A 21701-nucleotide genomic window follows, 5' to 3' on the forward strand; every position below is an offset into this window, starting at 1 on the left:
AACCCTAGGTTTTGGATGAAGATGTTCGGTGAAAATGAAAGAAAAGTGACCGGAGGTGATGAGTCTGTGAAGAAATTGGTAAATCTGTGAGATCTGCAAAGAGGAAGGTGTTTGGGCTGAGGAACCTGTGAGGAGAGTTTCCAATGGCTCGAGGAAGAAGACTCGAGAATGAGATGCGTGTCTCTGATGCGCGAGAGAGAAATTGCCTCAGCTGATGACACTATGGCGCTGACGCAAGCGATGTGATATGTGGCAGTAAAGGAGTGGTCGATGGTGGATGAGAGAGAAGCACTCGTGGATAATTGGAAAATGAAATAACGAAGTGTGCTTTGGAAGGAGGCTAGAGGTCTTTGGACTCTCTAGCCAATGACTTTCAAGGGAGAATTATTTTCTGAATTAGAAAACCAAATTCTCATAAATCTCAAAAGTAGGAAATACAATGAGGAGCTGGGTATAATGACCCATGCTCCTTGCAAGCTACACTACAAATACAATAAAATGTAAATTTAAGAAAAAGAGGACTACGTCAGGGAGGATTCCATCATGCACCTTCACCAAAGTCCACGAACTACATCAACTGGATGAACTGGACGACACTGCACAACGTTCACAGCACCTTCACGTACCTTCACAACTCCTTCACCTGCAACATAAACAAAACAAAGAGTTAGGGGGTTGCATGTTGGTGCATCCTCAACTTTGTCACGCGTACTGCATGCTTCATTTTGCATCCCATCCAGTTTGCATCCTCCACCCTCCACCATCCTAAGAAGAAGAAGTTGCTTCGAATGGAATATGATCCGGGTAACCATTTACAACATTCTTCTTCTTTTCAGCTGCTTCACCGTAACCGGTTACAACATCTTGTAACCCAATACACCACCTTTTTTCTTCACCGTAATCGAATACTCCACACCGTAACAGATTACACCGAGCTTCCTTCTTCCTCTTTAGCCACATGCTTCATCTTCACCCAACCATTTGCTTCTCTTCAAAACAAACCACCCTTCTTCGTCTTTAACAATCGCAGACGCTCACACACATGCCTCCAAACTACAACAACATATCAATATTTCACAACTGCACATTACATGATTACCTAATATGACTTTCTCCTCTCAACCCAGAAAAGTTCACCTCAAGCTCATACACCACACTCCCAACTTAATACAGTTCACAATCGCTCATACACCTCAAACCTCAAGCTCATACCTAATACACACCAAACAAATGTGCCTACGGTTCTTTCTTATTAATGGGTCTTCATCAACTTCAAACTTCAAAAGCTCACCAGCTCACCATCACTATTTGGCAGGAATCTTTGCAGCACTCTTTCCAGCAACAGTCTAGTGTAGGGTTGTGTTAAGCAGAGAATTTTATCTTTGCATAACCCAACCATGACTGTTGCCCAAAGTAAACACAATGTTAACTCGTGATACATGGGCTTTGTCCAATAGTAAAAAGCTACTCCTCCTCATGTGCAGATCACAAGTTTATGGGTATGAAATCCTATAGCTGTATTATTTTATGTTGTAGCTGTATTATTTTATGTTAGTATGTACATGGTATGCATGGCCAGGACAATGCATCACATGGGCAACGACACTATTAAGAATCGAATAACGTTTCGAATATTATGCAGGGCTGAAGATTGTTTTGTAATTTTAATAATTGTACAGGGCATTTCAGTCATTAATACGTAAAACAGTGCAAATCCTTTCGAAACAGCGATGATGGTTTGAACAATGCAATCCCGCAAATCAGTGCTTTTCCATCGCTACATTTCAGCACAAGCGAACACGAAATAAGCTGAATTCCTTGCTCGCAAATCTCTGTAAACAGTAAAATCGCTTGAAACAAACACAACATTAATGAGGAAACCCCAACATTAGGAGAAGTGAGGGTTTCTGTAGAAGAACCCTAACCTATATAGGTGATATCTTTCCACAACATAGAACGACCACAACCGACATTAAAAGAAGAATTAGAAAATAAGCGCAAAGGTTGCAGAAATTAGCAGAGATCGAAGAAGGAAGAAAATGAAAAACACCAACAAATATAAGTAATTCAAAAAAAGTAAAAACACTCCACCAAGCAAGCTTCATTTCTTTCCAAACAACATCATGTTACTCCTGGCGCTTCTTCGCTCGAGCCTAACCGCTAAGATGCGACCATGTTAGTGTTTCTTAGAGCCATTTAATGGGAAGCGACGTTTCACACTCTAGGGCAATCATTACAATATTTCAAAAATCCCCTCATAAATGCCCTATAGTTACCAATAAAGTTATCATCAGTCCAATAACATAGACACTGAGTTTGGCCAAGTCGACAACACTAAGCGAAATTTGACTAAGTCAGTAACACTAAGCAAAATATGCCTAATTTGGTAGCACCCTTACAATAAGGTCTACATCCATGGCCAAAAGTTATTAGAGTTAATAGGGGACTTGGTGTGATCAAAGACATTTACTTTTAGTCTAGCCAAATGACCCTTCCACCTACAAACATAAAGCTGACTACAACTAGGCCAAAGGGCCAATTATCGCCGCACAAACATCTCGTCTTTACTAATCAAACTTTTGAGCTTAAAGGGCTTATATGCATATCTGACCCAACAAATATACTAAAAGATATCCTCCAACAAATATTTTGAGCTATACTTATTGGTGCAAATATTGATATATCAACAATATATGTGATTAAACCTCAATAGTGTGATTAAACCATGATATTCCTTAATACGACAGATTTACATAATATTTGGTATACTAGGTATGATGTCATATTATTGTTATTATTTCGCTAATTATCATATATACGATAAGTTATTATACTTGTTGATATTTCATATTCTCTTTATAGTATCAGTTTTACAACAAACCTCGTAAACCCAGAAACCTTATAAATACATATGGTATTTCACTAGAAAATACACACACTCTCATTCTCATTTTCTTATACTCAAAAAGATCAAAACTCTTTTATTCACTTGAGTGTTAGAGAGTCTTCGCAAATTGATCTTCTCTTGTGTTCCAAACCTTAAGAACATATGTCAGGATTATCTAATCCATTCAGATCTTGCCATATGCTCAAAGGTAGGATCCCGGTAAGAACAACTAAAATTCTACAATCACATATCACACATTCAAGATCTTTATTTTTGTCTTTTGCATTCGTTCTCATGATCTGTTAAGGACGATGTTGACGGAAAAGGGAACATATTCATACTTGGGAATTGAGCGCAGATCTCCGAACATGTGACAAGATCCTAGTGATAGTTTGTAGAAGCATTTTGGTTTCAGGGATGAACCTTTCTCTCGTTCCAAGAGTGGAAGATGCACTTACAAAGCTCTTCAAAAGTGAGTAAGAGAGTTGAATTATTGGTATAATCAAGTATATCAATGTTATGAGTTGAATATCTCTTTAGGGATACTAGTTATATTACATGAGAATATAACAATAATATAATAAATAATAACAGTAAATAATAACTAAAAGGCCAAATTATTGAAATTTAGTGATGAAGTACAACCCAAATAGGTGCAAGTTTAGATTTTTTTATGGTGAATGAGTATTGTTGAGCCACATTCCTAATACGCTTAGTAGGAACAAAATACACTATTTTCGTGTTAAAAAAAATATAAAAATTCAATTGAATAAAAAAATATAAAAAATAAATTATTAATTAAATAATTTATTTGACCGACACAATCTAAATAGCCTTAGTGCTAATTTAAGGGAAGAAATTGTATTCAATGAGACATGATTTAACAAAAACAAATATAAAAACAAATATTAAAACAAAAAAATAAAATAAAAAAATCAAAATAATAATTAAACCTAAAAGCTTGACGAATGTAACGTGATTCCGTAGTATATGTTTCAATGCACGTAACAAAGAAATATTACGAATAAATGAATTTAGATAATCCCATGGGACTAAGAAATAGTGTTTATAAGTTCGAACTCAAATTAGCAATTACATAGATTTGATATACTAATTTCTATACATTTTATTTTTTTAAAATGATGTCAAAGAACAATATATAATAACTTGTATCATATGTATATGTTAAGTTTATTGGTTAAAATTTCATTATTAAATAAGTTAAAAATAACCATTCAAATTAATAATGTTTTTAAATCCCTATATTTTTACTACTTTATTATCTTTAAAATATTTGTATGCAATATAGTTATTTTATAGATTTATTTATTTTTTTATTGAACATGAGTATTATATTTCAATGTTAGCAGATTATTTTAATTCGAACACAACCTTTGGCAGAAGGTTTTAAGCTCAAAAAGAATAAAAAAAAAAACTATTTTTATGTTCTAAATTCTTATTTTATCTTTTAACTTCTTAGTAGTTTTTAAAACCTTAAACTCTAAGAAGATACAAGAGAATGAAAACAGTAAAAAGAAAAGAAAAATAACCTCTGTATTCTGGTTTTTAAGTTATTTTAGTTTATTATTCTTTATTTTGTTTTATTCCTTCAACTTTTCTTCAAATTTTCACCTATTTTCTTCGTATCGGAGCACCGTTCCTTTTTAGAGGCAGTAAGTGGCGTCAAGAAATGGGTCGCTGCCGTGCTGCGTCGGTCACGGGCCCCGCCGATGATGACCCTAACCACAGGTTGCTTTCTTTTTTGATTACTATAAGTGCTTTTGTTTCCATTTTCGCGTTTCCAACTTGCTCACTGTGAAATTAATCAAGCTTGGTGACAAGGGTATTTACAAAAACAGGGTTTACAATGTCGTGTTATGGAACGTGCTTTGCAACTCTCTTTAATGCTATGCTCGTGCTTTTTTTCTTTTGTTTCAATTTTGACGTGTGGACTTTGTTACCATGAAATTAGTCAAGAGTTAAGTTCGATGGTCAACTTAAATTAATCGAGGGTTTCAAGTTTTTCACAGACTTTATTGACTGGAGTTAGGAGGTATCATTTCATGTTCTAACAATATAGACAGTGTATTGTTTAATTGGTGATGAAGAGGATTTGGATGTACTGGGATCAGGGTTTGAGTTTGGAGTGATTACACACTATATTTATTAATCAAACTGAATTTTCCTGTTGTTTTGAATTTGACTCAGGCCTCCACCTGGCTATAATACGGACAATGTTAAATTTTGGGTTTACATTTAGGTATTTAGCAGCGAATAAAATTCCATCAACGTGTTAAAGGTTCTTCTTAATTGCAGGTTGTTAATATTCATGTATGAAAACATTTTTGTGGTAAAATATATTGGCAAACATAAATGTAAGGAAGCGATTTAGGAGTATCTATCGTAGTTGAAAATGTTGAGGAAATACGGATTTGTAGTTTGTTTTTTGTGCATCAGCTGAGGCATACATGGGCACAGGGTCAAGATTTGAATGCAAGGAAATACTTAAAAGCTTTTGTCGATAAGATGCTTGTTTTCAGGTTGATGGAAATGAGGAAAAAACTGGAAGTTCTACACATCGTCAGTTTTTTTTTTTTTTTTTTTTTTTGCTGGCATAAAAGATAAATGTATACTTTTTTTGGTCCTAGAATGATTTTATTTCATTGTAGACTTTTATTTGTGGGCATGCCCATGGATACATTGAAATCCTTCTTGAATGCTTCCTACTAGCTGCTACATATTTTTGTTATAATGTTGTTTTTTCATTGCTTTCTTAGGTTAAAGAGAAAAAGGGCCGCTTCAGAAAATTCAGAAACTTTAGCTACAGGTGATTTTGTTATGATCACATCACATGGGTGCCCTTCTTTCCAAAAGGTCCATTAACATATTCTTTAACACCTTTTTCTAAATGTGGTAGTCCAAGGGATAGCTAATAGCAAGGTATCTCTTTATCACTGTAATTATTGTAACAAAGATATTTCGGGGAGAATTCGTATCAAGTGTGCTGTCTGTCAAGATTTTGACCTCTGCATAGAGTGCTTCTCTGTTGGTGCTGAGGTGACGCCACACAAAAGCAATCATCCATATCGGGTTATGGTAAACTTCTACACATTGTTCCTTTCCATATTTATGGTACTACTGTAACATAATTTGATTCTCATATTTTTCTAAGATATTGGCTGTGAATTCTAAAATTGATGAAACTAAGAACTAAAGGCTAAAGAGCTCTTCTGTCATCAATTTTCTTAATATCTCAACAGGTATTTATGGTACAGAGATTAGAAGCAGTTATGGTAACTGCCAGAACAGAGTTGACTGTTATGATATCAGAAAAGTCAACTATAATACCTGAAATGACTGCTTTGTTAACAAACTGCTGCTGACATAACTAATTACAGTCTGCAGAGACTGATCTATTACTCACAACAAAAGCTACAACACTTAAGATAATGTACAATCAATTATACTATTATTTTTTGTTTTTTATTTATTCGAAGGTGATAGTATCCAATAAAACAGTAATGAAAAGGAAGAGATAATATGTGTATTATTTCAATAACCCAAAAACAGAGAGGTTTAGGGTCCTCCCCTCCTTACAAGACCAGTCCAAAATCTGTCCTCCCTTCCCCAAAGATGTTTAAAAGATATTTAATAATTCAAAAATGTTAGTTAATGATATTTTCAGGTGAGGTTGGTCGGGACTATTTTATGGCCAAAGTCTGTCAAGGTATTTTTGGCTAATGTCAACAAGGGTTATTTGTTTTATGGATATTGACTAAGGTTAAATTTAGTTGGCTACTATTATTTCTGCTAACATCAATTATAGTTATATTTTCAATGTGTTGTAATTTGAGATAATATCTTTAAAATCTTCTTAATTATAGGAAATAGATATATAATCTTTTATTTTATTTTATTTTCCTAGTTTTCCTATTTTCTTTTTAGGAGAATTAGATTATTACAAATAGAGGGTATGAGAATGTATTTTTTATGATTCAGAATAATAAATTCAGTCTTATTTTTCTACTGTCATTGGTTGGATTTAGTTTGGTGGACTTCTAGACTGATGTAAGCTGAAACATTCCTAGTCGACATTAGAAAAAAGAAATCCTAACTAACTTTCAACAAATGACATTGACCAAGAAAAACCCCTATAGACATTGACCAATAAATAACCCCTACAAACGTCAATTGAGAAAAACCTGACTAAACTAGTCTGAAAAATAACTTTGGCCTACATTGACAGACTTAAGATTAAAAAAGAGAAGGATATATTTTGGAGGGCTTGAAACGCCCTTCTTCTTTGTCTTATATTTATAGGAATACAAATTTTAAGACACTAGAGGACAACTCAGCTATAATGGAATACAACTCTGAAAGGTTCAAGGGAAACATTTATGTTGGAAGAAATAAAAGGGTCAGACAATTATAACTGTCTTTGTGTAGGTTTTGTTGTTTCTGATAGGTCTTGGAAGGTTTATGTCTAGTAAGTGCTGGTTAGGGGAGTTAGAAGGAGTTTCTATAATTTCAAATTGTCTATAAAAAAGAAATATCCTCTAAAAGTTCTCCATCTAGAACATTATTAAGCAAATATTCAATCTCATAGACTCTGTTATGAAGGATTGACAAAAGCATCTTCGTTGTGTATGGTGCTTGTCTTTCCTTATAATATAATCTTTCTTCATCAAAAAGAGTAGTAGTTTGCTGCTTGACAAACTAGATTGTTAAGAGTTTGTTGAATAATTATTTAGTCAGGGACACTATTGCATAATGATAACAACTTTCATTTGTAAACTTCTGTGTTATTGCATAAATAATGATAGCAATATTTTTCCGTCGAAATATTTTTCTGAATGCACATGATCTTTTTTCCTTTTTCTTCACTTTGTGCTTTTCACAAGAAGATAAAAACTGAATGAGAGTTCTCAGCTTTCTTGATATGGATGCTGTCATATTAATATTCTTGTGATAAAAGTAATTAAAATTTCTTGAGTATGAAGGTTGCAACATATGTGCATCCAATGTCAAGGTCAATATATTGATATATTAATTTAAATTTTAAAGCATTTTCTTTTTGGTACAGGATAATCTATCTTTTCCACTTATATGTCCAGATTGGAATGCAGATGAAGAGATCTTACTTCTAGAGGTATGAGATTTGAGTACGGGGAACACTCCTGTTTTCTTTTGCTTAACATTAAATTGTATCCTAAACCATTTTTGTCTTTTTATGTTACATATCACTTGTTATATAAAATTGTGTTTCTAAACGATTTTTTCTCATAGGCTATTGAGATGTATGGATTTGGGAATTGGAATGAAGTCGCAGAATATGTTGGAACTAAAAGCAAATCTCAATGTATTGACCACTATAATGCTGTATATATGAATTCACCATGTTTTCCTCTCCCAGTAAGACAATTTGAGAACTATGTCATGAATATTATACATGCAACCATCATTTGAATGCTTATTGTAATTGTTCATATGTACACCCAGGATTTGTCTCATGTTATGGGAAAGGGTAGGGATGAACTATTTGCCATGGTTAAAGGACATGAAGCCAAAAAAGGTTTGTTTCTCATGAACTGAAAATCATAATTTTTTGAGATTTTGTATGCAAGACTTGATTAGTTTGTTTCTATTGTAAGTAAGACATTAAATGCATTACTAGAAGTTGGTAAAATATTAAATGTATTACTAGAAGCTAATAGAAGTTGTTAGAAGATTCTAGAGATCTCTTTGTAATTATTACTTTAGGGTTAGAGTTCTGTATATGCAGACTCATTGTTTCAAATGAATCAATTTGAGTAAAAATATTCTTTTTTTCATATTAATCCTTTCAAGTTGGTATCAGTGCTCTCGATCTCGAGAGCCCTACATCTTGATTTCTTCTCTACTGCCTCTGTTACATTTCTTTTTAGGGTTGCCTGAAGTGCACCCAACTCGAAGGGCAAGCATTCTCTCTTCATTTAGTTTAAAAAGCCTTGCTAGTACTTTTAGAATAAAAAATGGCTTGATTACACTTTTTGAGGATTAACCCTTTAATTTAAGTGAATGACGGGCTAGGGGAAGAATGCTTTATGAATAGAAGTATGATTTCCTTGGCTTTGTCTGTATCCCAAAGAAACCATTGCTTTTGTAAATATTCCAAACCATGCTCTAGGGAATTGCTTACAATCATACAATGCCTTTTTTAGGAGGCATACCTTGTTTTTTTTCATTTTTCACTTCAAAACCTAGGAGAATCTCCATGTACACTTCCTCTACTCCCTTATGTAATGGTAACAACCTTCCCCTCACAGTCTAGGTCAACCTTGTCCTCTTCACTGATATTCGTTTCTCTTTTCTTCTCCCAATTGGTTAAATTTTCTCTTCCATCTGAGGGTTTTTTTTGGCTTTCTTTGGCTTTCTTGATGTCTAGCATACTATCTTGCACAACAACCCTACCATTCTTTACTTCTTTCTTTCCTTTCTTGATGTCATGAAGAAATTCCTCTTTTCCTCCCCTTCTTGCTCGGTCAAGAGATTTCTCCTTTCCTTTTGAGTCCCTTTCTTGGTTATGGTATTCCAATATCTTTTCTTTCAATTCTTGGAAACTTCTTCTCCATTCTGCTATCACCATTTTCTGTTCACTGGTCCACCTCTCCAAAGTATTGACTCTTCCTTCTATCATGTTCTCCTCTCAAAGGGATTCGACAGGTTAGACCAATTTTGTTAGGAAACCATAATTGGACAGATAAAGAAGAGTAATTTTCTGTATTGTATAGACTGAAAAATATATAAAAATAAGAGAGCACTCTCTCCTCCAAGGGTTTCCCCTTCACACAGGATGGTAATGATCCTGTCAACAATTCTCTAAACATCCAAAATCATTCCCTGCCTACAAAGACCCCCACTATATTATAATTTGACTATATTTCTGGTCGATGTGGAATCTCTAGCAAGATGATGTCTATTACATGTATTTGGTCATTTTTAAACATAAAATTCTTTCATAAACATCCTAACATTAAGGGAATCCCCTTTAAAAGCTAGTTGTTGAGGGAGAGAACCAGATATACTTAAATCCTCTACTAGGCATCTCATGACTGTGGGACATTGACATTCCCATAATATTCAAGTCCCTATCATTGTTCTACATTTTAAAACCCATTACATGTTATTCCTGCAGAATTTTCTCTAACTGCCGAGCTTATGCTGAAAGAAGAAGCTCCCTTCTCTGATGTATTAAGGTAAAATTCACCCTTTTAACTGTGATTATTTGAATCAATCATTTCTGAATCTGCCAATACTTTGGTGTAACATCTCAGTTATGAAGAAACAAAGGAGGCAGAAATTAAAAATATAGAAATCTCCAGATTAACCTCAGGTACTATCATATAGTGTGAGAAAAGTCTGTTTTTATCATTTTGTATTGAAATTTTTATTCTGTATAATTTATACGCATGATATGGGTTCAGCGTGTGGAAAATCTTGCTCAAGTACCCTTAAGAAGACTTCCAACTTGAGCCAAAGTAAAGAAGTCAAGGTTGAAGGTATGTTTTCTGATGCTGTATGAAATACTGCCTCTTCATTTTGTGTTGAGTTAGTATTTCTTTGGATATGTTTGTTGCTCTTGACCGAATGTAAACATTGGCTAATTTAGAAATTTTGAATGACTACCTCTAAATCCCTGATTTGGACTTCATATTTTAAAAGTATTTTTAAAGATCAATTTTATTAATTTATTTTTCTACTATAATTTAGGCATTGGGTGATAATTATTTAGCTCAACAAAATCAAGAGCTTTTGCTTCTAGAATAAATTGATTATTTCAGGACTGATTTACTCTACAACCAATTTGATGTCACCAAAACCCTCAACCAATATGAAAATATTTCACATCCCTAATTGGGGGTTTGACATAATTTCTCACCAAATTCAAACCTCACCAAACTGTGGGATAATAAAACTTTATACACCCACAACATTGCTTTGGGCTTGAAAGTTAAAGTTGTTAGCTCAAGAAGCCTGAATGGTTCATATATCTTTAACACTTTTTTTCACACAATAACCCTTTGTTCTAGAAGCCAATTGTGCTACTTAATAATTTGTTTAAAATTAGGGTTGTACACTGTTAGTAAGTGGATTTACGCCTAATTCCATTTCATGAAGCCAACTTGTAACATGAGGTTTGTCCTCACTTATGTATTGTAATATGCTTTTATTCCTAGTCGATATGGAATCTCTAACAAACTCCCTAACATAGAGTAATGAACATCTCAAGCATGGGATTAGATATTTATGGGTAGTCTAACAAGAGCCCAATAATGTTGGCATAATAGCCTAACGAATTTGACTACCGTAGGTTTTGAATGACTCTGTTATTGTGGAATATAGTAAAACTAGGCATAAGATTAATCTTCTTTGTGCAAAAAATACACATATGATAATATATTTATAATAAGGTTTAATGTTTTGGTAAGTTCCTATTTTCGTCTAGAATCTCAAATAGGTCCCCTACTTGTTCGGTGTCTCAATTGGGTCCCTATTTTTGTAAAATTGAAACAAATAAAGGCTTGTCGTCAAATTGGACAAACGTCGTTTAGGAGACCCTGACGTGGCATGCTGACAGTATACTTTTAATTGATGTGATAGTAAAAACCGGATTGTGAAGTAAAAACCTGGTGGTCAGTCGGCTTGGTAGTGCCAGGAGACCGTACGGTATAGAAAGGATTCTTCAAAAGCTTAAATAATGAAAACATTTATATACCAATTCTCATAGCATTCCACGGGTAGTAAACTACTAAACAAGTCATATGTTACTGCTATAACAAGTCATAAATCTTAATTGAATTGGCTTTTCATATACCAATTCTCATAAATCTTCATTGAATTGGCACCACCAGGCCGACCACCCATCAGATCGAGTGGCCTACTACTAGAACAAGTGGCTGACCACCAAACCGACCACCAGATTTTTACTTCATAATCAGGTTTTTACTGCCACGCCAATTCGAAGTATACTGTCAGCATGCCACGTCAATTCGAAGTATACTGTCAGCATGCCACGTCAGAGCCTCTTAAACGACGTTTGTCCAATTTGACGACAAGCCTCTATTTGTTTCAATTTTACAAAAATAGGGACCTAATTGAGACACCGAACAAGTGAGAGACCTATTTGAGATTTTAGACGAAAATAGGGACCTACCGAAACAGTAAACCTTATAATAATGAGAATGTGGACTAAGTCGAAATACAAATGAATATGTAAAAATAACATAATTAACATGGGAACTATGTTTCCCTAATTAACATAAAAAATGCAATTTATCTAACACTCTCCTTCAAGTTGGTGCATATAAATCGTATGTACCAAGGTTGTTACAAATATAATCAATTCTCGGTCCTCATAAAAACTTAGTGAAAATATCTACTAACTGATCATATGAGTTGACGAACTCAGTCTTGATGTTTCCAGATACAATATTCTCTCAAAGGAAATAATAATCAATCTCAATGTGTTTGTTCCTCTTATGAAAGACATGATTCAAACTGATATAATATATGTGCCATTTGAGTGTTATCTCCAAATTGTAACTCTTTAAGCAATTGCTTAAGTCAAACAAGTTAAGAAGTGGTTGAGGTAAGCTCTATATTCTACTTTTACATTAGATCTTACCACAACACTTTGTTTCTTGCTTTTCCAAGAGATCAAGTTACCATCAATGGAGAAAGAATATCCGGAAGTAGATCTTTTATCAGAACAAGATCTTGTCCAATCAACATTTGAATAGCAAACAACTTTTGTATAGTTATTCGAACCATATAACAAACCTTTTCCAGGAGATCCATTAATGTACTTTAATTTTTGGATGATTGTATTCCAATTATCTTCACATGGGGAATTGAGAAATTAATTCATCACAATGATTGCATAGGAAATGTCAAGACGAGTAACTGTAAGGTAATTTAATTTCCCAACGAATCTTCTATACTACTCATGTTTTGAACTAGGCTCCCCCTGATTTAGTAGGAGTTTGGATTTAGGATCCATGGGTGTGTTAATAGATTTTGAATTCATCAACCTAGTTATCTCCAAAATATCTAATGCATACTTCCTTTGAGATATAAGAATACCATGGTTGGATTGTGCTACCTCAATACCCAAGAAATATCTGGGTTGGCCATGATCTTTGGTTTTAAAATACTGGCAAAGGTGTTGTTTCATCTTGGAGATGCCATCTAGTCATTGCTTCTACGAACAATGTCATCAATATATACTGTCAAATAGACACATCCAGCTCTTGAATAACGGTAAAAGATTGAATGATTTGTCTCATTCTGAGTCATACTAAATTGTTGAACAACGCTACTAAATTTTTCAAACCAAGCCTTAAGAGACTGTTTTAGGCCATATAAAGATTTTGCAAAGACGATATACTGATCCAAAAGACTCCCCCTGAACAACAAATTTGGGAGGTTGCTCCATATAAAATTTTTCCTGCAAATCTCCATTGAGGAAAACACTTTTAACATCTAGTTGACAAAGAGACTATTGTTGAAGAACAACCACGACTACAAATAAACAAACAAAAGCAATCTTTGCCATTCGAGAAAAATGGATCACTGTAATCCAATGTAGAAATTTGTGTGTAACCTTTGGCTACAAGTCGAGCTTTGAGGCAATCAATAGTACCATCAGAACCAACAACAAATTTCCTAGATGGTATTGTGAAGAGCTCCCAAGTTCCATTATTCTGGAGAGCACTTAGATGATCTAACTAAGCATGAAGAAGAGATGGAGACTCCATGTAACACCCCAATTTAGGATTACTTGAGATTGAAAATGTAAAATATTATTGAGGGCTTGATTGATCCCTCTCATAATCTTCTATATATAAGAATAAATTGATACAAGAGTACATGATAATTAGGGTAACCTTAAACACAATATAATCATGATAAATAAGATAACCCTTGACACGTATAATGATGATAAACTGGGTAAATATCCAAACACTCCCTCTCAAGCTGGAGCATACGAATTGTATGTACCAAGCTTGGAACAAATAAACTCAAGTCGAGGACCCCTTAATGACTTGGTCAACACATTTGCGAGTTGATTGTTTGATCCAACAAACTCAGTACATATTTCTTTAGTCAACAACATTTCACGAACAAAATGACAATCAATTTGGATATGTTTAGTCCTCGTGAAAACACTGGATTTGATGCAATGTGAAGAGCAACTTGATTATCATAATACATCTTCATAGTATGGATGTCACAGAAGTTAAGCTCTTGACGAAATTGTTTCACCCATATAAGTTCGCATGTTAGTGGCGCCATCGTCCTATACTAACCACTCCAGCTGCAATGGATAGATATGGCCTTGTAATAGTGAGATAAATCTGTTTTCCAACTAGCCTCCTATACCTCTTTGGATCGGAGAATAGTTCACCTTCTTTTGTCCTTAATTTCTAGTTTGGGTCCATGGGATTGTCTACGGTCTACAATCAATCATGCCTGTTTCTTGTAATATTCAAGAGTATGAAATAGGAAGAAGATTAGGAGAAATCTCCCTTGTGTTAAATACACACATAGGGTTCTCTATTTATAATAGAAGAAATATAGACTAAGCCCAAAATACAAATAAGAAATATAAACAAACTAAATTAGAAATATAAACTAACTAACTAAAGATAAGAGATAAATATAAACTAAATATAATATTTCTAACACTCCCCCTCAAGCTGGAGCATACAGATTGTATGGACCAAGCTTGGAATAAATAAACTCAAATTGAAATATATGATCTGTCTTCAAGAGTGTGTGGCAACATGTCGACGAACAACTAACAGCACCATGAAACTTCAAATAGCACCATGAAACTTCAAGTGGGATGACTTTGACAAAGGAGAACAATGACAAACTCCAGGGACTGGATTGCCATCAAGTAAGGATGGGGCTTGCATCAAAACTACAGGGATTGTCATCACTGACTGACGGGGCCTGTAGTGGCTAAAAGCGACAAAACTACAGGGAATGCCATCACTCACTGATGGGGCCTGTNGTGGCTAAAAGCAACAAAACTACAGGGAATGCCATCACTGACTGATGGGGCCTGTAATGGCTAAAAGCGACAAAACTACAAGGACTGCCATCATTGACTAGTGGAGTCTGCCTAAAAAACCTGGTTCATACTCCCCCTCACGATGAACGGCGAAAATGACGGCGCGCCGATGACAGACCGTGAAAGTGGAAGATCATAATGAGCTCTTGTTCATCAAAGAGCCCAAAAACAAATCTGACAGATTTGACAAAGGGTTGGTGAAATTGTTTCAACCCATAATTTTAGTGTTGAAATTTCTTGGTGTTAACCACTAACTGTCCTTGAAGACCTTTCAGAATAGAGAAAAAGATAGCGGAAGCAGTAGAGCTAGGACTAGGTGATGGTGCATCAGTGGCACAAGTGGCGGAGACGATGGCCGAAGACGGTGGCCGAAGATGGTGGCCGGAGATGACGGCTTGAGACGGTGGTTGGAGACGGTTGCTGGAGACGGTGCCGGCAACGGCGGACGGCCGATCACGGTTGCCGGACGCAGTGGCCGGCGGTGACTGTGGCCGGCGGCGGCGAATGATGATGACCGATGGCGAGTAGCGGCGATGCGCAGCGGAGGCAATGTCCTTTCTTGGCTGCAGCAGAATGACATAGGTTGAAAGACTTTTAGTAGGGGCTGCCTGCAGCCATGGCGCCCGGCCGCCGACAGACAGCGAAGACAACGGCTAAAGAATCAGAGAACTAGGCTCTAATACCATATGAAATAGGAAGAAGATTAGGAGAAATCTCCCTTGTGTTAAATACACACATAGGGTTCTCAATTTATAATAGAAGAAATATGGGCTAAGCCCAAAATACAAATAAGAAATATAAACAAACTAAATTAGAAATATAAACTAACTAACTAACGATAAGAGATAAATATAAACTAAATATAATATTTCTAACAAAGAGCATACTTCCTTTGGGAGATCACAACTCTATCTTTTGATTGCGCTACTTCAATGCCTAAGAAGTATTTGAGACTTTCAAGATGCTTGGTTTGAAAATGTCTACACAAGTACTCTTTCAGTTGAGATATTCCAACAACATAATTTCCCTGTAATGACAATATCAATAACATATACTATTAAGTAAACACATTTCCCGAGAGAAGAATGACAGTAAAATTTCGAATGGTCTACTTCACTACATTTTCGCCTAAATTTTTGAACAATGGAGCTAAACTTTCCAAACCAAGCACGTGGTAATTGCTTGAGGCCATATAGAGATCATTGCAATTTGCATACCATACCAAACTCCCCCTGAGCAACAAACCCCAGAGGTTGCTCCATATAAACTTCTTCCTCAAGATCACCATGTAGGAAGGCATTCTTGATATCCAATTAATGAAGTGGCCAATGACGAATGACTGCCATGGCAAAGAAGAGGCAAATAGTAGTTATCTTGGCTACAGGAGAGAAAGTGTCACAATAGTCAAGACCATAAACCTGAATGTAACCTTTTGCAATAAGTCAGGCTTTGAGCCGATCAATTTCACCATTAGGGCCGACTTTAACTGCATACACCCATCGGCAACCTACCGCCTTTTTTGCCTGAGAGAAGGGGCACCGGCTCCCAAGTATTACTGTGGTCAAGAACATGCATTTCTGTAATCATAGCTCGTCGCCATTCAGGATGATCAAGTGCTTCTTTCACATTCTTGGGTATAACAACAAAAGACACTGAGGATAAAAGAGAAAAATAGGAGGACGACAATCGATGATAGCTAAGAAAATTATAAATGGGATGAGGGTTTCGAGTGGAACGAGTACCTTTTCTGAGGGCAATAGGCCATGCTGAACCATTTGCACTAGGAGTCGATCGAGGAGGTCATGAGGGAGAAGAATCTGAAGTTGGAGATTCACCATTGTCTTGGAGAGGTGGACTATCCATTGGGGGCCTGTGTTGGATGATCTCAGTATGTGGAGGAACGAGTGCAAGAGGATTGTGATCAAGAGTTGGACAAATGAGGATGGCCAAGTCGATCATATAGCACTTTAGGATTAGGAGCACTAACACAGGACACCCTTGGACGAGATCCAAATGGTATAATCCGCCAGCTTCATATTCTTCTCCAATCTGTCTCCCTGAACCACGTTCCTGTATAACAAAATATTTGTGATCAAAGGTTATTGAATAATTTAATATTTTTGGTCAACTGGCTTAGGAAAATTAAATTAAAAGGATAATTAGGGACAAAAAGGATAGATTTCAGATTGAGGGAGGGAGACAAGGAAACATGACCGACTCCTTTGGAGGAAGTTTTAGATCCATTTGCACAGGTTATGAAATGAGGTTTTTCTCGAAAGGAAATACACGAGAACAAAAAGTTCTTACCAGAAATGGGATCAAAAGAACTTTAGTCAATTACCCATGAATTTTGACCTTCAATGGATTGAGAAATGTAGGTTGTTGATGTACTGGGAGATTGAGATGACTGTGCCAAGCTGTTAGACTTTAACCTTAGATACTCTTGATATTCGTTCTCAGTGAACTTAGAAGTAGAAGTTTCAGTCTTCGAAGTGGAAGTTTTAGTCTGGGAAATATTGACGGTTTTGGAAGGGAACCCATTTAAGGAGTAGCAATTCTCGAGTGTGACTCGTCCTTTTACCGTATGTGCATTGAGGACGTCCCCGACCTCCTCGTCCTCCTCCTCTAGTGCCACGTCCTCCTTTTCCTTGTGTGGCAACATGAGAAATGGTTCCACTAGTTCGTGCGCTTCCTGAGTTTGAGGTACTGGGGCACGTAGAAAGCCAGTGGTCAATGTTTTCATGAAAGAGACCTCATGATTGGTCAAAAGTTGATCTCTGAGATGATCAAAGTTGGGATGTAGGGCACCGAGGATCAACACCATGTAAAATTTGTCTAGTTTCTTCTTGATATCCTTTAATGGGTTCGCTTCCAAAAACATCTTGAGTTCTTCGACAGTAGATTGGGTTTCAACTATGAAGGACACCATATCATGGTATGCCATTTTAATAGATTCAAGCTTCTTTGCAGTGTCATAGAGATGTTGAATATCTTTGGCATAAATGCTTTGAGCTTTCTTCCAAAAGGAGTGACAAGTTTTGAAAGCCCTAAGAGATATAAGAAGTTTGGGTTTCACTGATTGCCATAACAGGGCACACGATTGGAAATCTACTTGTTTTCATTGAATGACTTTTTCAGCGGGCACATGGCTTCCATCTTGCTCAAGGTGGTCATAATGTCATTGGCCAAGGAACCACATTTCAACGACAACAAACCATGATAGATAATTTTTTCCATTTAGCTTCTCGGAGGTAATTGATGGACTTCCGGAGAAGGAAAGAGTACTTCGAGACGTCATCTTTGAAGAAGACAAATCGCACCAGTGAGGAACAAGAAAACCGTAAGGGTTTAGATCACTTTCTTCAAGGGAGGCTACAAGACCTTTTCAAAGAGGAGTTTTGAGGGTCAGAACAGGAGAGGAAGGACCGGCTACCACTATGGAGATGTCACGACGGCGATCCAAGGAGTAGAGGGCAGCGCGTGAATAGTACGCGCCTGTTCTTGCCACACAAAAGATGGAGTGTGTGGCGGCGCGTGAAGGAGAATGAGACCTCGGCACTAGTGGAGGTGGTCGTCGCTCGAAGAGACGAACCGGATCTAGTGGTCGGCCGGTGGAAGTGTGACGACGGCCGACGATAGATGATGGCGGATGGTGGTGGACAACGACGAAACAATAGTTGACAGTGTTGAAGAGGACAACCACAGACAGTGGCACCGACATCGACATCGGACGGATGCCACGAGACAGAAATCAGAGCAGGATCGATCCGCTCTAATACCAACTTGAGATTGAAACTGTAAAACAATTCTTTCGGGCTTTTTTGATCCCTCTCATAATCTTCTATTTATATGAATAAATTGATACAAGAGTACATGATAATTAGGGTAACGTTAAACACTATATAATCATGATAAATAGGGTAACCCTTGATACAATATAATGATGATAAATAGAATAAATATCTTAACAGTATAAAGAGAGACATCACTAAGATCACTTGTTACTGTGATGCGGATAAAAGATCCACTTCTTCTAGGTATTGAGTTCTTATCGATGGAAACCTTATCTTAGAGAAGCAAGAAGCAAAATATAGTTGCTAGATTGAGTGCAGAAGTAGAATATCATGCTATGGCAGCAACCAAATCAATGTTTACTATCCATTCAATCTGTTACAGTAAATGTGCTATATTTACACTGGTATTTCAACATATACCAAATTCAATTTGATATGATAAAAAATCATATACATAAATATCTTTCATAGTTTCAAAGAAATAATTTGTGTTGTCAGCTTCTTGCTCGTATGGGAAACTAATAAATATAATTTTTCATTAATATGTGGAAAGTATTTTATTTAGGAGAGTCTCAAGCAGATCGGAGCATTGGAGAGAAGAAACCTAAATTATCAGGGGAAGACAGGCCTTCTATCACAGAGTTGAATGGATACAGTTTTAAGAGAGAGGAATTTGATGTTGAATACGACAATGATGCTGAGCTAGTGTTGGCTGATATGGAATTTAAGAACACTGATACTGAAGCTGAACATCAAATGAAACTACACGTGCTCCATATCTATTCTAAAAGGTACATAGTACCTACTGTTTTTTGACAAAGAAAGAAAACTTCTCACCTTTGAATAAAGCAAAACCATGTAGGTTTTATTAAATTATTCTTATATTGTACCAGTGTCTTTGAAATTCTCTTCGATGAAATTATAATTTTCAATTGTATGTAATTGTTAAGTTATTCCTATATTTTTACTTTCTTTTCTATCATAATAAAACTATTTGTTTATAAAAGGGATCGTGACATTATGCTGTTTGTTCAAATTTGAAGATTATTAAGCGTCTGATAGGTTCAAGGAAAATGTTTATATTAGGAGAAATAAAAGGGTCATACAGTTATAACTGTCTGTGAGTAGGTTTTGTTGTCTTAAACTTGTATAAAAGCAATTGTTTTTAGTAGTTTTTCTAGGAAGTTTTGTAAAGGGAAGGCTAGGAAGAGTCTGGTCCTCTCAAAAGACTAGGGCTAGTGTAACAATTGAGATTTCTGTGCTTGTTTCATTGTTAATAAAGTTGTCTAGTTTTTCTGGGTGAACATCCAAGAACTTTTCTTGGAAATCTTTACTGTTTCAAATAAATCTGGGTGCCTATCATTGGTATTCAAAGCCACTTTCCTGGGACTGTGGTGACTGTGCCGCATGGTTAATACGAGAATGGAGGCAAGATTGGATGGATTGGAGTGCATAGTGCAAGAACATGAACATGAAAATCAGAGAAGGTTCCAAAGGTTGGAGGAAATGCTTACAGGGCTGATAGGGTTGGTGGAACATTTCACATCCTCTGATAAACAAACAACGGATAATGCTTCTATTGCCAAGGAAGGCAGTGCGTGCAGTCTCAAGAATGATGGAGGGAATGAAAGTGGACGTTCAGGACTGATTGGGGAAAAATGGAGGAAGCTAGATATTCCTGTTTATGAAATAGTGTAGAGATGAGGAGAAATCTCTCTTGTGTGTTTTTGCATACACATAGGGTTCTCTATTTATAATAGAAGAAATATGGGCTAAACCCAAATACAAATGAATATGTAAGAATAAAATAAAATAAAATAAGAACAATGTTTCCCTAATAAACATATATGTACTATGTTTCCCTAATTAACATAAACACAATATAAACTAAATATAATATCTCTAACATTCCCTCTCAAGCTGGAGCATATAAATCATATGTTCTAAGCTTGTTACAAAGATAGTCAATTCTAGGTCCTCGCAAGGACTTAGTAAATATGTCTGCCAACTGGTTGCTTGAGTTAACGAACTCAGTCTTGATATCTCCAGATATGATCTTTTCTCTAATAAAATGACAATCAACTTCAATGTGCTTGGTTCTCTCATGGAAGACAGGGTTAGAGCTAATATGAAGAGCAACTTGATTATCACATATAAGTGTCATGTGAGTGAGATCTCCAAATTTCAATTCACTAAGTAATTGTTTAAGCCACACAGGTTCACAAGTAGCTGATGCCATAGCTCTATATTTTGCTTCTGCGCTGGACCTAGCCACAACACTTTGCTTCTTACTTTTCCAAGATATCAGGTTGCCACTAATAGAGACACAATATCCAATAGTAGACCTCCTATCAGAAGGGGAACCAACCCAATCAGCATCTAAATAGCAAACGATTTTTGTATCGTTGTTAGGACCATATAGCAAACCTTTTCCAGGTGATCCTTTAATATACTTCAGTATGCGAACAACTGCATCCCAATGGTCTTCACATGGGGAGTTAAGGAATTGACTCACCACACTAACTGCGAAGGAAATGTCAGGATGCGTAACAGTAAGATAGTTCAATTTACCAACTAATCTTCTGTAACATTCAGGATCTGAGAAAGGCTCCCCTTGATTTGGTAGGAGCTTGATGTTAGGATCCATAGGTGTCTCAATAGACTTACAATTCATTAACCCTGTTTCCTCCAAGATGTCTAACGCATACTTCCTTTGAGATGACAATACCATCATTGGATTGTGCTACTTCAATACCCAAAAAGTATCGGAGTTTGCCAAGATCTTTGGTTTGAAAATGGTGACAAAGGTGTTGTTTCATCTGAGAGATGCCAAGGTAGTCGCTTCCTGTGAGAACAATGTCATCGACATACACTATTAAGTAGATACATCCAACACTTGAGT

The 21701-nt window shown here is 36.0% G+C and overlaps 1 protein-coding gene across 3 annotated transcripts in view; it reads left to right on the plus strand.

Moving 5' to 3' along the window:
* The first annotated feature begins 4481 nt into the window (after nucleotides 1-4481).
* Nucleotides 4482-21701, plus strand: part of LOC106779978 (transcriptional adapter ADA2b) — a 40373-nt gene continuing 23153 nt past the window's right edge. For 2 of the 3 annotated variants that reach the window (XM_022776781.1, XM_014668195.2), the window contains exons 1-10: nucleotides 4482-4636; nucleotides 5665-5714; nucleotides 5805-5983; nucleotides 7971-8036; nucleotides 8174-8299; nucleotides 8387-8459; nucleotides 10062-10122; nucleotides 10201-10259; nucleotides 10351-10425; nucleotides 19353-19590. In XM_022776781.1, the coding sequence (XP_022632502.1) occupies nucleotides 4578-4636; nucleotides 5665-5714; nucleotides 5805-5983; nucleotides 7971-8036; nucleotides 8174-8299; nucleotides 8387-8459; nucleotides 10062-10122; nucleotides 10201-10259; nucleotides 10351-10425; nucleotides 19353-19590 (986 nt within the window). In that variant the 5' untranslated portion in view covers nucleotides 4482-4577. The remainder of the gene's footprint in view (nucleotides 4637-5664; nucleotides 5715-5804; nucleotides 5984-7970; nucleotides 8037-8173; nucleotides 8300-8386; nucleotides 8460-10061; nucleotides 10123-10200; nucleotides 10260-10350; nucleotides 10426-19352; nucleotides 19591-21701) is intronic. The other variant, XM_014668196.2, reaches the window with a different exon arrangement.

Source organism: Vigna radiata, unplaced genomic scaffold (genome assembly GCF_000741045.1).
Source record: "Vigna radiata var. radiata cultivar VC1973A unplaced genomic scaffold, Vradiata_ver6 scaffold_70, whole genome shotgun sequence".
Lineage (NCBI taxonomy): Eukaryota > Viridiplantae > Streptophyta > Magnoliopsida > Fabales > Fabaceae > Vigna > Vigna radiata.